This window comes from Mauremys reevesii, linkage group 21 (assembly GCF_016161935.1).
Source record: "Mauremys reevesii isolate NIE-2019 linkage group 21, ASM1616193v1, whole genome shotgun sequence".
Lineage (NCBI taxonomy): Eukaryota > Metazoa > Chordata > Testudines > Geoemydidae > Mauremys > Mauremys reevesii.
In genome coordinates, this window is record NC_052643.1 from 24,556,171 (window position 1) to 24,570,422 (window position 14,252).

The window sequence follows — 14,252 nt, forward strand, 5'->3', positions numbered from 1 at the left end:
TTGGCCAAATGAAACAATCTCTTGTGAAAAAGATCTGAAGTAGCTAATGGCTAATACTCCCACCAAGGATATACAATATATACAGTCCTCACTGACTCTGGTTAGTGAAGGACCATACTTGAGTTTAGTCTGACACATTAATGAACTCTCCCTGTCTAACTCTAGTACAGACTTTCACACTTCTTATCCATTACAGTTATATATGATGCCTGATAGGAATCTCTTAACTCTGGACAACTGAGTATGACAAATTTCTGATTATTATTTTGGGTTGAAAACTATTAATATATAAATATTGTAATCTATACTTCTCCCATGGGGAGAGGTGGTAATTTTGTTGTAAATTTTATGCAGCCAAAAAAATTAACAGTATGAATACAACTATTCATTTCAAAGGTTATGACAGTAGGATGAAGACTGTTCATTTCGGCTGCAGGATATTCAAAGTTGTCAAGATCTGATTTCCATGTTAAAAATATATCATCAGTATAATAAAATCACAGAAATATAGCCCAGAAAGATTTGTGTTTAAAAGGGATTAAGGCTGGGTAAGTGAAACATCCTCCCTCACAATGCAAACTTTTAAAAGCAAGGAAATGTCAAGTTCTGGGACACCTTTGAATGGTACCCTGACCACACAGCATGTTTCCATGGACAGACTCTGAAGTCTCACCAGGAACATCCATTTCAGGCTCCAGGTGATAAGGAAACACACTACACACAAGCACATTCACCTCCCTCACAATAAAATGCAAAATCTTAATTACAACCTTTGCAGTGTTGATATATGTGCACAGGTTGAGTGTGCTGCGTGGTTTGTGTTTCTGGAGGAAGTATGAGGTTGTAATTAAGATTTTGAGTGGTGCAGACTGGCTGGAACATGGGAAGTTATCCAGCTTTATTCAAGTAGAGTCAGTCAAGTATATTCAATATCAGTATATTTCTTTGTGCAGAGCTGAGCCCATAGGATGTAAAAGGAAGAGGCCCATGACATCACAAGGTTAAAAAAGGCAAAGAACCTGCAGAGTTCCCAATAAGCAGCAGAGTGCAACAGGCAAGTGAGGGCTCTTCAAAGCAATTTGGGATCTATCTGGATTAAAGGCACTTTTGAAATATAAGACATGATTACAACCCATAGTTAATTAAGATACGTTAACATTTAAATGGTGGCATATCAATATCCAGTGAAGATTAGCAGCAAGCCTTTTTATGGTGTTGGCTTATTAATATGTCTTTTCATGCAAGGATAAGTTTGATAATATCCACCAAACGTTAGAAGATGAACTTCAGCAACAACGCGAATCCATGCAACATACTAAAGAGACAATGAATAAGGTAAAACATTTATGCAACCTTTTGCTTCTAATACAGTACAGGGCTGCCCAGAGGGGGGGGGGCAAGTGGGGTAATTTGCCCCAGGCCCTGGGCCCCGCAGGGGTCTCCATGAGAGGATTTTGGGGCCCCTGAGGTCCTTCACTCGCTCTGGGGGCCCCGGAAAACTCTCGTGGGGCCCGGGCCCCTGGAGCTTCTTCCATTCCGGGGCAGAAGGACCCCCCACCGCCAAATAACCCCGTCCCAGGGTGTTCGGGGCACTTCGGCGGCGGGTCCTGGAGCGGAAGGATCCCCCGCCGCCGAATTACCGCCGAAGCTGGGGGCCACCCCGCCGCCAAAGACCCAGGGCCCCCTGAATCCTCTGGGCGGCCCTGATACAGTATGTAACTGTGATTCCACACAGAGATGTGACTTTGGGAAGTAAAGCAGATGCAGGTCAACTGGGTTGAGAGCAGTTATAAGTAGGGACCTACCAAATTCACAGCCATGAAAAATGCATCACGGACAGTGAAATCTGGTCTCCCACTGTGAAATCTGGTCTTTTGTGTGCTTTTATCCTATACTACTCAGATTTCACTGGGGAAACCATTTGTTTCTCAAATTGGGGGTCCTGACTCAAAAGGGAGTTGCAGGGGAGTCACAAGGTTATTTTAGGGGGGTTGCGGTATTGCCACCCTTACTTCTGCACTGACTTCAGAGCTGGGTGGCTGGAGAGTGGCGGCTGCTGACTGAGGGCCCAGCTCTGCCAGCAGCAGTGCAGAAGTAAGGGTAGCAGTATCGCAACCCACCCTACCTTGTGACCCACCCCCAACTCCTTTTTGGGTCAGGACCCTCTACAGTTACAACACTGTGAAATTTCAGATTTAAATAGCTGAAATCATTAAATTTATGATTTTTAAAATTCTGTGACTGTGAAATTGACCAAAATGGATCATGAATTTGGTAGAGCCCTAGTTATGAATTAAAATCACTTTCTGCAGAAATCTGACTAGTGGAAAAGGTAAACAGGAATAAAAAACATCCACAGTCCAGGAGCCGGTGCAGACTATAACAGGAGAAGGTCAGTATTAGCTGGCAGACTCAGTGCTCCTGGAGCTAGCCTAGCTGGGCAACTGCCTTAGAAGGAAGAGGCAGGTTCCAGCTAAAGACACATGGAAAAGACAAGGGAAAAGTGAAGAAACGTGTTGTAGGAAGGGAGATCTGGGAGGAGAGAGGGAAAAGACATGGAGGAGCAGTGGGAAGAAAGATGAGACAAGGCAGGGGAAGAGAGATGGGCAGAAAGCAGGAAGGGAAAGGAAACTCAGGGTATGTCTACACTACGAAATTAGGTCGATTTTATAGAAGTCGATTTTTTTAGAAATCGATTTTATGCAGTCGATTACGTATGTCCCCACTAAGCACATTAAGTCAGCAGTGTGTGTCCACAGTACCGAGGCTAGCGTCGACTTCCAGAGCGTTGCACTTGGATAGAGTTGGGTAGCTATCCAACAGTTCTTGCAGTCTCCGACACCTATTGGAATTCTGGGTTGAGCTCCCAATGCCTGATGGGGCAAAAACATTGTCGCAGGTGGTTCTGGGTACATGTCGTCAGGCCTCCCTCCCTCCATGAAAGCAATGGCAAAAAATGGTTTCTTGCCTTTTTTCCTGGGTTACCCGGGCAGACGACATACCACATCAAGCATGGAGCCCGCTCATCTCACCGTCACCGTACGTCTCCTGAGTGCTGCTGACAGACGCGGTACTGCATTGCTACACAGCAGCAGCAGCAGCAGCTTCTTGTCTTTGCAAGTTAGTAAAGATTGTTAGCAGTGGTACTGCACCGTCTGCCGCCATCTCCTGGTTGCTCCTGGCCGACCTCGGTGATGTCGGTCAGGGGCGCCTGGGCAGACATGGGTGCTCCTGGCCAACCTTGGTGAGGTCGGTCGGTGGCGCCTAGACGAAGATGGGAATGACTCCTGGTCATTCTCTTCTTTAAGTTTTGTCTAATGGAGATTCAGTCCTGCCTGGAATATCATGCCAACTGGAGGCTTCTGTCTCAAGCTGTTCTCCCAGCGGGCCCCACCTACCCCAGCCTACCCCTTGCTCCCATGGCTCATGAAGCCTGGACAGTAGTAAGGAGCAGTTCAACTGTAGGCTGAACAAGTGCAGAATGGTGGTAGAATGTGCCTTGGGACGTTTAAAATCTTGCTGGCGCTTTTGCTGATATAGGCTGTTTGCGATTAGATTAGAAGAGCACTGCAAGGCGCGCTGCGCATCACAGAGGCTTTGAAAACCAATTTCATGACTGTCCAGGCTTCAGTGTGACAGTTGTGTGTGTTTCTCCTTGATGCAAACCCGCCCCCTTTGTTGATTTTAATTCCCTGTAAGCCAACCCGGCAGAGAATCATTTTGCGCCTCTTTTCTGCAGAAGACATACCACGACAAGCAGGGAGTCCGCTCAGATCACCGCGGCAGTTATGAGCATTGTAAACACCACGCGCATTATCCTGCAGTATATGCAGCACCAGAAACTTCAAACGCAGGGGAGGAGGCGACGGCAGCATGGTGACGAGAGTGATGAGGACATGGACACAGAGTTGTCTCAAAGCACGGGCCCTGGCAATTTGGACATCATGGTGCTAATGGGGCAGGTTCATGCTGTAAACAAGCACAGACTGGTGGGATCAGGGCACTTTCATGGAACTTTGTGACTTGCTTTCCCCCGCCCTGGAGCGCAAGAATACCAAGATAAGAGTGTTAGGGTTCCTTTCCCACTCTGAACTCTGGGGTACAGATGTGGGGACCTGCATGAAAGTCCCCTAAGCTTATTTCTACCAGTTTAGGTTAAAAACTTCCCCAAGGCACAATTCTTTTTGTCCTTGGAACGGTACGCTGTCACCACCAAGTGATTAACAAAGAATCAGGGAAAGGACCACTTGGAGTTCCTGTTCCCCCAAAATATCCCCCCAAGCCCTTACACCTCCTTTCCTGGGGAGGCTTGAGAAATATATCCTAACCAATTGGTTACAAAGTGATTACAGACCCAAACCCCTGGGTCTTAAGACAATGGAAAAATCAGTCAGGTTCTTAAAAGAAGGATTTGATTTAAAAACAAAAGGTAACAATCACTTCTGTAAAATCAGGATGGAAAACAACTCTACAGGGTAACAAAAGATTCAAAAAACACACCAGAACTTCCTCTAGGCTTAGTTTCAAAGTTACAAAGACAGGAATAAACCTCCCTCCAGCAAAGAGAAATTCACAAGCAAAAAAACCAAAAGATAATCTAACACGCCTTGCCTGGCTTTTACTCCCTTTTTTGTAATATCAGAGACTTGTACAGGATGGTTTATAGGAGAGGTTTTCCTAACCTGATGCTTCTCTGCCTTCCCAGACAACACACAAACAAAGCCTTCCCCCCACCCCCAAATGAAAGTATCTTATTTCCCCATTGGTCCTTTTGGTTAGGTGCCAACCAGGTTATTTGAACTTCTTAACCCCTTACAGGTAAGGAGGAATTCTAGGCTACCCTTAGCTGTATGGTTATGACAGAGAGCAGCCCTCACAATTCAGAAGCAAGTGGCGATAGCCCTCTGGAAGCTTGCAACACCAGACAGGTACCGGTCAGTCGGGAATCAATTTGGATCACTGAGCTGCTGCTATCAAGGGTAGTGACTCTGGGAAATGTGCAGGTCATAGTGGATGGCTTTGCTGCAATGGGATTCCCTAACTGTGGTGAGCACCAACATCAATGTGGGATGGCGCATCTTTAGGAACTCTGGTCTGTGTGAACGGCTGCAGCAAGGGACTTACTTTCCAGACCAGAAAATAACCGTTGGGCATGTTGAAATGCCTATAGTTATCCTTGGGGACCCAGCCTACCCCTTGATGCCATGGCTCATGAAGCTGTGTCAATTATAGGCTGAGCAAGTGCAGAATGGTGGTAGAATGTGCCTTTGGACGTTTAAAAGCGCGCTGGTGCAGTTTACTGACTCGATTAGACCTTGGTGAAACCAATATTCCCATCGTTATTACTGCTTGCTGTGTGCTCCACAATATCTGTGAGAGTAAGGGGGAGACGTTTATGGGAGGGTGGGAGGTTGAGGCAAATCGCCTGGCTGCTGATTACGCGCAGCCAGACACCAGGGCGGTTAGAAGAGCACGGCAGGGCGCACTGCGCATCAGAGAAGCTTTGAAAACCAGTTTCATGACTGGCCAGGCTATGGTGTGACAGTTCTGGTTTTTTCTCCTTGATGAAAATCCGCCCCTTGGTTCTCTCTACTTCCCTGTAAGCTAACCGCCCTCCCTGCCTTTGATCTCCACTTGCAGAGGCAATAAAGTCATTGTTGTTTCAAATTAATGGATTCTTTATTAATTCGTCACACAATTGGGGGGGATAACTGCCAAGGTAGCCCAGGAGGGGTGAGGGAGGAGGGAAGCACTGGGTGGGGTGGTGGAGGAGGGGAGGAGGGAAGGACAAGGCCACACTGCACTTCAAAACTTATTGAATGCCAGCCTTCTGTTGCTTGGGCAGTCCTCCGGGGTGGAATGGTTGGGTGCCCGGAGGCCTTGCCACCGCGTTCTTGGGTGTCTGGGTGAGGAGGCTATGGAACTTGTGGGGGAGGGTGGTGGTTACACAGGGGCTGCAGCGGCGGTCTGTGCTCCTGCTGCCTTTCCTGCACCTCAACAATATGCTGGAGAATATCAGTTCGATCTTCCAGTAGCCTAAGCATTGCTTCCTGTTTCCTCTCATCACGCTGATGCCACCAATCATCTTGATCCTGCCATCTCTCTTGCTCCTGCCACCTGTCCTCACGTTCATTTTGTGCTTTCCTGCACTCTGACAGTGTCTGCCTCCAGGCATTCTGCTGGGCTCTTTCAGTGCGGGAGGACTGCATGAGCTCAGAGAACATTTCATTGCCCGTGCCTTTTTTTTGCCTTCTAATCTTTGCTAGCCTCTGGGATGGAGATGATACGGGGAGCGTTGAAACATTTGCAGCTGCAGGAGGAAAAAAAGGAAGAGTAGTATTAAAGAGACAGATTTTAGAAAACAATGGGTAGACTCCTTCATGGTGAACCAAGCTGTTAACATTACATAGCACGTGTGCTTTCTTTACAAGGTCGCATTTTGCCTCTTATATTGAGGGCCTGCTGGTTTGGTGTGAGAGATCACACATGCAGGGCCGGCGGGCAACAGAATTTGGCTTGCAGGCAGACATGGTAAGCCACAGTCTTTTGGCTTCTTTAATCTTCATAACATGTGGGAATGGTTTCAAACAGCAGCGCCCTCATGTCCCATACCAAGAACCCGTTGGGTTGGCCATTTAAAAGGAGAGGCTGCGGTTTTCGGGTTAACGTGCAGCACAAACCCAACTAACCCCCCCCCACCCCCAATTCTCTGGGATGATCGCTTCACCCCTCCCCCCACCGCGTGGCTAACAGCGATGATGATTTCTTTTAAGACACAGGCAAACAGCCCAGCAGGAACGGTCACCTCTGAATGTCTCCTTAATAAAATTCCCCTATTTCAACTGGGTGACCCTGGGAGTACTTCACTGAGATGTCCCTGGAGGATTTCTGCTCCATCCCCATACACATTAACAGACTTTTCCAGTAGCTGTACTGGCTGCAAATGCATCCCAAGCCTTCAGGGCAAATTAATCATTAAACACGCTTGCTTTTAAACCAAGTATTATATTTACAAAGATACACTCACCAGAGGTCCCTTCTCCACCTTCAAGGTCCGGGAGCCCACCTTGGGTGAGTTGGGAGGGTACTAGATCCAGGGTGAAAAACAGTTCCTGGTTGTCGGGGAAAACGGTTTCTCCACTTGCTTGCTGTGCGCTATCTTCAGCCTGCTCCTTATCATCATCTTCTTCGTCCCCAAAATCCACATCCCTGTTGCGTGAGAATCCATTGACAGAGTCCATGCACAGGTGTGGGGTAGTTGTAGGGGCACCCTCTAGAATGGCATGCAGCTCATCATAGAAGCAGCATGTCTGGGGCTCTGACCCAGAGTGGCTGTTTGCTTCTCTGGTTCCTTGGTAGGCTTGCCTCAGCTCCTTAAGATTCACGTGGCAGTGCTGCGGGTCCCTGTTAGAGCCTCTGTCCATCATGCCCTTGGAGATTTTTTCAAATATTTTGGCATTTTGTCTTTTGGAATGGAGTTCTGATAGCATGGATTTGTCTCCCCATACAGCGATCAGATCCAGTACCTCCCGTTCGGTCCATTCTGGAGCTGTTTTGCGATTCTGGGACTGCATGGTCACTTCTGCTGATGAGCTCTGCATGGTCACCTGTGCTGATCAGCTCACCACACTGGCCAAACAGGAAATGAAATTTAAAAGTTCATGGGGTTTTTCCTGTCTACCTGGCCAATGCATCTGAATTGAGAGTGCTGTCCAGAGCGGTCACAATGGAGCACTCTGGGATAGCTCCCGGAGGCCAATACCGTTAATTGCGTCCACACTACCTCAAATTCGACCCAGCAGGGTCGATTTCAGCACTAATCTCCTCGTCGGGGAGGAGTATAGAAATCGATTTTAAGAAGTCAACAAAAATGGCTTCATCGTGTGGACGGGTGCAGGGTTAAATCGATCTAACGCTGCTAAATTCGATCTAAACTCATAGTGTAGACCAGGGCCAAGAAGTGGAAACATTACATGTGGAAGTTGAAAATCATGTGGTGATAGAAACAGAGAATGAAAGTGAAAGGGAATGCAAATGGGAAAAGGAAGTGCCCCAGTGGGAATTGTTTTGGAAAGTTTCAGCAAAAAGCACTTTCCTCCACTGTAAACATAAAAAAAGTAAGTCTTTTATTAAACAGCCTTGCAGCTCTCATTCAGGGCTTGGCTGCTCTCAGCTCTGCCCATTCTCCCACCCCAAACAACCCAAAGACACTAAAGAGAATGCAAAATTGATTAACCATTGGAACAAACTACCAAGGGAAGTGGTGGATTCTCCATCTTTTGAAGTCTTCAGATCAAAACTGGATGCCCTGCTGGAAGCCATGCTAGATCTAATGGTCCCTCCTAGACTTAAAATTTATGAGTCTAGGACTGAAAATACAACTTGACTAACAGTGTTTCTCAAGGGAGAAAGTGTTTCTGTTCTTTTTATCCCACAGGGATTCACCTGGAAAACACTGATGCCTAAAATCAGCTGCCAGCCCGCAGCCATGACATACACACATAACATATCAGCATCCTTATGTAACTGGGGGTTGCCAGCAACTCCATATACTGCCTCAGCAGCAGCTCCCACACACCTGCTTCCTGCATATTTAGTGTGTCCCCACTTCCCATGCACTAGTGCAGGGGTGGGCCAACTACGGGCCATGGGCAACGTTTGGCCCATCAGACCTTTTAATCTGGCCCTCGAGCTCCTGCCGGGGATCAGGGTTGTGGGCTTGCCCTGCTCCATGTATGCTGTGTCTCCACCTGGCTCCCAGAAACAGCAGCAAGTCCTCCCTCCAGCTCCTACATGTAGGGCTCCACATGCTATCCCCTCCCCAAGCACCGGCTCTGCAGCTCCCATTTGCTGGGAACCGCAGCTAATGGGAGCTGCAAGGGCAGCATCTGCAGATGGGGCAGCACATAGAGCCACCTGGCTGGCACCATGCCTTCGTGCGTAGGAGCTGGAGGGGGACATTCCACTGCTTCCGGGAGCTGCTTGAGGTGAGCGCCACCTGGAGCCTGCTGCAACCCTGACCTCCTCCCATGCCCCAACCCCCTGCCCCAGCCCTGATCCCCCTCCTGCCCTCCGAACCCCTCAGTCCCAGCCTAGAGCACCGTCTTGCACCCCCAACCCCTTAGTCCCAGCCCCACCCCAGAGCCCGCACCCCCAGCCGGAGCCCTCGCCCCCCCACCTCCCCACCTTGCCCCAGCCCAGAGCCCCCTCCTGCACCCTGAACCCCTCATTTCTGGCCCCACCCTGGAACCCGCACCCTCAGTCCATAGCCCATACTCCCTCTCACACCCCAACCCCCTTCCTCAGCCCGGAGCCCCTTCCCATACTTCAAACCCCCCTGCTCAAGCCTGTAGCCCTCTCGTGCACCCCAAACCCCTCATTCCTGGCCCCACCCCAGAGCCTGCACCTCCAGCCAGAGCCCTCACCCCCTCCTGCACCCCACCCCCTAATTTCGTGAGCATTCATGGCCTGCCATACAATTCCCATACTCAGATGTGGCCCTCAGGCCAAAAAGTTTTCCCACCCCTGCCCTAATGCAAGCTGCTACACTGCAGCTTATTAGTGCAGACAAGGTATTTGGTTTCCTTTGCCCCATGAGCACTGCTTATGTTTCAGTCCCATAATGAAGAGCTGGAAAGAGAGAAAGTGTTACGAAAGCGGGTTGAGCAAGACCTGGATGAGGCCGCACGGAGGCTGCAGATGGCTCACGAAGAGATCCGCAGGCTAACAGATGAACTGGACATGCAGAAAAAGGAGCAAAGCAAACTGGGTAAATTTGAGCGGCATGTGACTCAATTATTAGTGTGTACTAGGCCTGGTTTTCCGAGGTGCTGATCACTCCCATCGCTTACTCAACACCTCTGAAAATCAGGTCCTATTCTATGTAAACCTTGCCTGTCACTTTGAGAAGAGTCATATAAAGTCTCCTGGCCCCATTCTGTCCTAGCATGGAAAATTTAGTCTGTGTCAAACATTAGCCTGATGTGCTGGAATTCGGAATAAAGTCTTTCACTGTATTCAGTAGCTGATAGGCAATGAAGTGTGAATGGGGAAAACCAAGACATTGGCTGATTTGACATGATACTATGGCAGCATAGTCCTGGTTTCCTCTCCTTGGCTTGTGTGGAGGAAGAAGAAGCTAGAGATGGGGCCGAGAGGAACAGCTACCCCATTCAGTCCAGAAGCAGACCGGCCTCCTGCTCCCTGTCTCTAAGATGCCATTGAGGACAGATTTCCTGTCCTCATGTGCCATCTGAAGAGTGCGTCACTGAGCAGCTCCCCATGCACACCTCAGAGGATGCATTTCAAACCCTCGCTCCTAGATGCTAAATCCTCTGTACAACAAGCCTGCTTCCCCTCGTGTGCACTTTGTCCCCCTGCTGTCACATCCTCCCCACTTTCCCACCATATTGACAAACACCTTGCTGTCAAACTGATGGTCTCTGCAGCCAGGCCCCAGTACCTCCCTGCCAACAGAGCCCACCTATTAGGACGAGGGGGTTGGGAGGCTTTGGACAGCTGTTGGAAAGGTGAGTGTTGCAAGCATTTGTTACTTGCACAGGCTGCCCTGGTAGCAATAGTATTTATTGCTGTAGGTTAGTAGGCGAGAAGCTGAGCACTTTATTATGTGGCTGCTTATGCTGGGGAGTAGAGCTGCAGCACCACAATTTCTGTGGCTGCCCAGTCCAAACTGGATGGGATTTTGAACCTCCTCCTCCCAAAAACTAACCCAAGAAATGTATCTGGAAAATCTGTTTTATGAAGGAAAAAAGTCACACTTTATGTAAAGATTCCACTTACAAATAGTTAACAGAGGGTTAATTAACCAGCTAATAGGTGTTCTAAACATGTCACAGACATGAGGAGTATGCATTACAGGTGATCCTTAACTTATAAGCACATCCTTGGAAGTTGTTATAAATGATAATGAACCATAAACAACCTCTTGACCTATTGGATTGATAACAGTTGTAACAATTGATTGTCTCTTTATTGAAACATCTGTTAATCGTTTACGCACCTCTTATAACCCATTTCTACATGGAGCCTTGTATGGAAGAGTTTGCTCACCATGGGCATGCTCCCTCATACCTGGGCGAGGTGCTCTCCTCCTCCTCCTCCTTTGGCTCCCCCTGCCAACCACTGGCTCTGCAGTCGTCTTCCTCTTCCTGTGACTTGGCCCAATGGCCAGGTCACTTTTAGTCCTGCCTCTTCCTTCTAGGGAAACCTGAGTACAACACACCAGTGGTCTGGCAGCATCACAGCTGAGGTTTGGCCCAACTTCAGGCTTTTGGGCCAGCCAGCCCTGGACTCTGGGGGGTTCATGTCACTGCCCTAGGTGGGCCCGTAGGGGAACCCAGGCCCGCCCTCTACTATAGTTCCAGCCCAGGGACCCTGTATGGAACAGACAAGGTCTGTTTGTTCAGGCTATTTGCTTTCTACTGTGGCCTGCAGCTAGGTCTGTCTCATACTCTCTTCCCCGGCTGACTCTGCAGGTCCCAAAACAAAGGGAACAAATTATTTGAGGAACAGAAGAATCAAAAAGGTCCTGCACCAGGCCAACCTGTCCCTAGGAGTCTCTGACACTTAGAAGTCTCTAGTTGGGCTTTAGCCCCAGTTTATTATTCCCTCCAGGCAGCTTCAAGGCAATCTCTGGTTAAGCTCTGGCCCTTTGCAGGCCTTCCTTCACAGGACTGGCTCTAGAGATCTACTCCCAGTCGGCCAACACTGAGCTGGGTTTTTCCTCTTACCTCAGAGATTCCAAGGCCAGAAGGGACCATTGCAATCATCTAGTCTGGCCAGAGACCTGCCACACAACCCCTAGAGCAGAGCTTTTACACCCATCTTGATTTTAAAATAGTCAGTCATGGAGAATCCACCACGACCCTGGGTTAATTTACTCTCACCATTAAAAATGTATACCTTATTTCCAGTTTGAATTTGTCCAGCTTCAGCTTCCAACTGAAGGACATAAATCCACACCGTGTAGAGGCCAAGCATAGAAGTTTATTATACACAGCACTGGCGGAGTGTCACCTGGCTTATTAGGCTCAGAGACACTGTCAATCAATTGATTACAATAGAATATATAGATTTTCCATGGGTGGGGGAAAGTGATGGGGTAGGCAGTTCCACACCCCGGGATAGGTTTTGCAGCAAGACAAGATAGCACATTAGCCAATGGTTAACAGGTTACATAATGTCTCCGCCCATGGTCTCAAGTTAGCAAGTTAACATTTAATTAATACTTTGATAAAATGTTATTACTATAAAATATATATATATTGAATTCTGATTTGGGGTCCATAGGAATGGAGCAACTCCTTTGATTGTCCAACAGGTACATTCCTAGGGGTTAAAGCAAAGAAACAGTGAAAGTATATGACAATAAAGATTGTCCCCTTTATGTTTTAAGGCAGGCATTGGTCCCTGGGAAGGGAGGTGGAAGGATGCCATATCTTATACTGACGTGCCAATTTTCATAAACTCAAGGTTGGATCTGTGGGAAGAATGTTCCTTACAGAAGAGACTGACACAATAGGAACAAGTTTCAGAGTAGCAGCCGTGTTAGTCTGTAAAGAACAGGAGTACTTGTGGCACCTTAGAGACTAACAAATTTATTTCAGCATGAGCTTTCGTGAGCTACAGCTCACTTCTTCGGATGCAATAGGAACAGGGATCCTTTGTTCAATTTGAAACTCTGAATAAGACACAATTATTTAGTTCTTAGCTCCAACACCTGGCAATTTGCTGACCAGGCCTATTTTAGCAAAACAAGATGATCTGTTTACCCAGCTTTCTCTTAGCTAATCACTATTTGCTAGGCTTCTGGTCTCTTGACCAAACTCTGGACTTTGGGTCTGAGAAAGAGCTGGCACAATCCATAGACCAATGGAGAGGTTGTTATATAAAATGCACATGGATTTTAACCCTTCACAGTCATTGGATTGTGTTAGACCTTTTGCTGCCATATTGAAAAGCCCATTATTAAACATTTGTTCCCCATGTAGATATTTGTATAGACTAATCAGGTCACCTCTTAACCTGTGAAGCTAAATAGGTTGAGCTGTTTGAGTCTATCACTCTAAGGCAGGTTTTCTAATCCTTTAATCATTCTTGTGGCTCTTTGATCCTGCATCCATTTATCAGCATCCTCCTTGAATTGTGCACACCAGAACAGGACAGGACAGCGTATTCCAGCAGCAGCCATACCAGTGCCTGATAAAGGGGTGAAATGACTCCCTACTCGAGAGTCCCCCTGTTTATGCATCCTAGGATGGCATTACCTTTTTTGGCCACAGCATCACACTGGGCTTATGTTGGGTTGATTATCCACCATAACCCCCAGATCTTTTTCAGTGTCACTGCTTCCCAGGATAGAGTCCCCATCCTGTAAGTATTGTCTGTGGCCCTTGTTCCCAGTTGTATCTGTGACGTTGCACTCTATATGATTTTATAAAAATATGCTAATGTAACTGGAATATGCTTCATACAAAAGGTCTCTTGTAAGGTATCATAACAAAGCTTATAATCTACTGAGTGTGATCATCCTATTTGTATAAATGTACCACTCTTGTATCTGAAACTAGAAATATGAAATATAACTCTGAGGGCCTATTGTAATTATGCAAAGTATGGGCAATTAATGGTAGTTTGGAATCTTGATGACTCCCATTAACCAAGACAATTGACTGCAGATGGCTCTGTTTTACCTGTAAGTCTTTCTGTATACATGTGTGCTGGCAAGTGAGTAACATGTGATCATGTCACCTGAACTGGAATCCATCTTTAACCTGGGGTCTTTCCATTGAGAAGGAGGGGTGGGAACTCAGAGAGGGACAAAGGATTCCTGTCTTATGCAGAGGTGAAAGTAAGCAGGTACGGGCTGGTATAGAGGACCTGTAAGAAAAGGAGACTGCCTGAGGGAGGGAGAGGCCTGCTCCCTGCATAAGAATAGTTTAAACTCAGCTGTTCCCTGAGTGGTTCAGCCCTCAGGGTTAGGAGCGGTTTCTGGCATCCTTGTTAATTTCACTCACAGGGTATGGCTACACTGGCGAGTTGCAGCGCTGGTAGTTTGCAGCGCTGGTTGTCCAGCTGTGCAGGGCCAGCGCTGCAGTGTGGCCACACTGACAGCTACCAGCGCTGCAGTGTGGCCACATTGGCAGCATTTCCAGCGCTGTACTGAGAGGTGCATTGTGGGCAGCTATCCCACAGAGCACCTCATCCCGTTTTGGCGCCGAGTATTGTGGGAA

General features: G+C 47.8%; 1 protein-coding gene across 10 annotated transcripts in view; it reads left to right on the plus strand.

Annotated features, from left to right (window-relative positions):
• CCDC30 (coiled-coil domain containing 30) overlaps nucleotides 1-14,252 on the plus strand; it is a 140,407-nt gene that overhangs the window by 38,586 nt on the left and 87,569 nt on the right. For 9 of the 10 annotated variants that reach the window (XM_039508921.1, XM_039508924.1, XM_039508923.1 and 6 more), the window contains 2 exons: nucleotides 1,246-1,335; nucleotides 9,616-9,769. In XM_039508921.1, the coding sequence (XP_039364855.1) occupies nucleotides 1,246-1,335; nucleotides 9,616-9,769 (244 nt within the window). The remainder of the gene's footprint in view (nucleotides 1-1,245; nucleotides 1,336-9,615; nucleotides 9,770-14,252) is intronic. The other variant, XM_039508925.1, reaches the window with a different exon arrangement.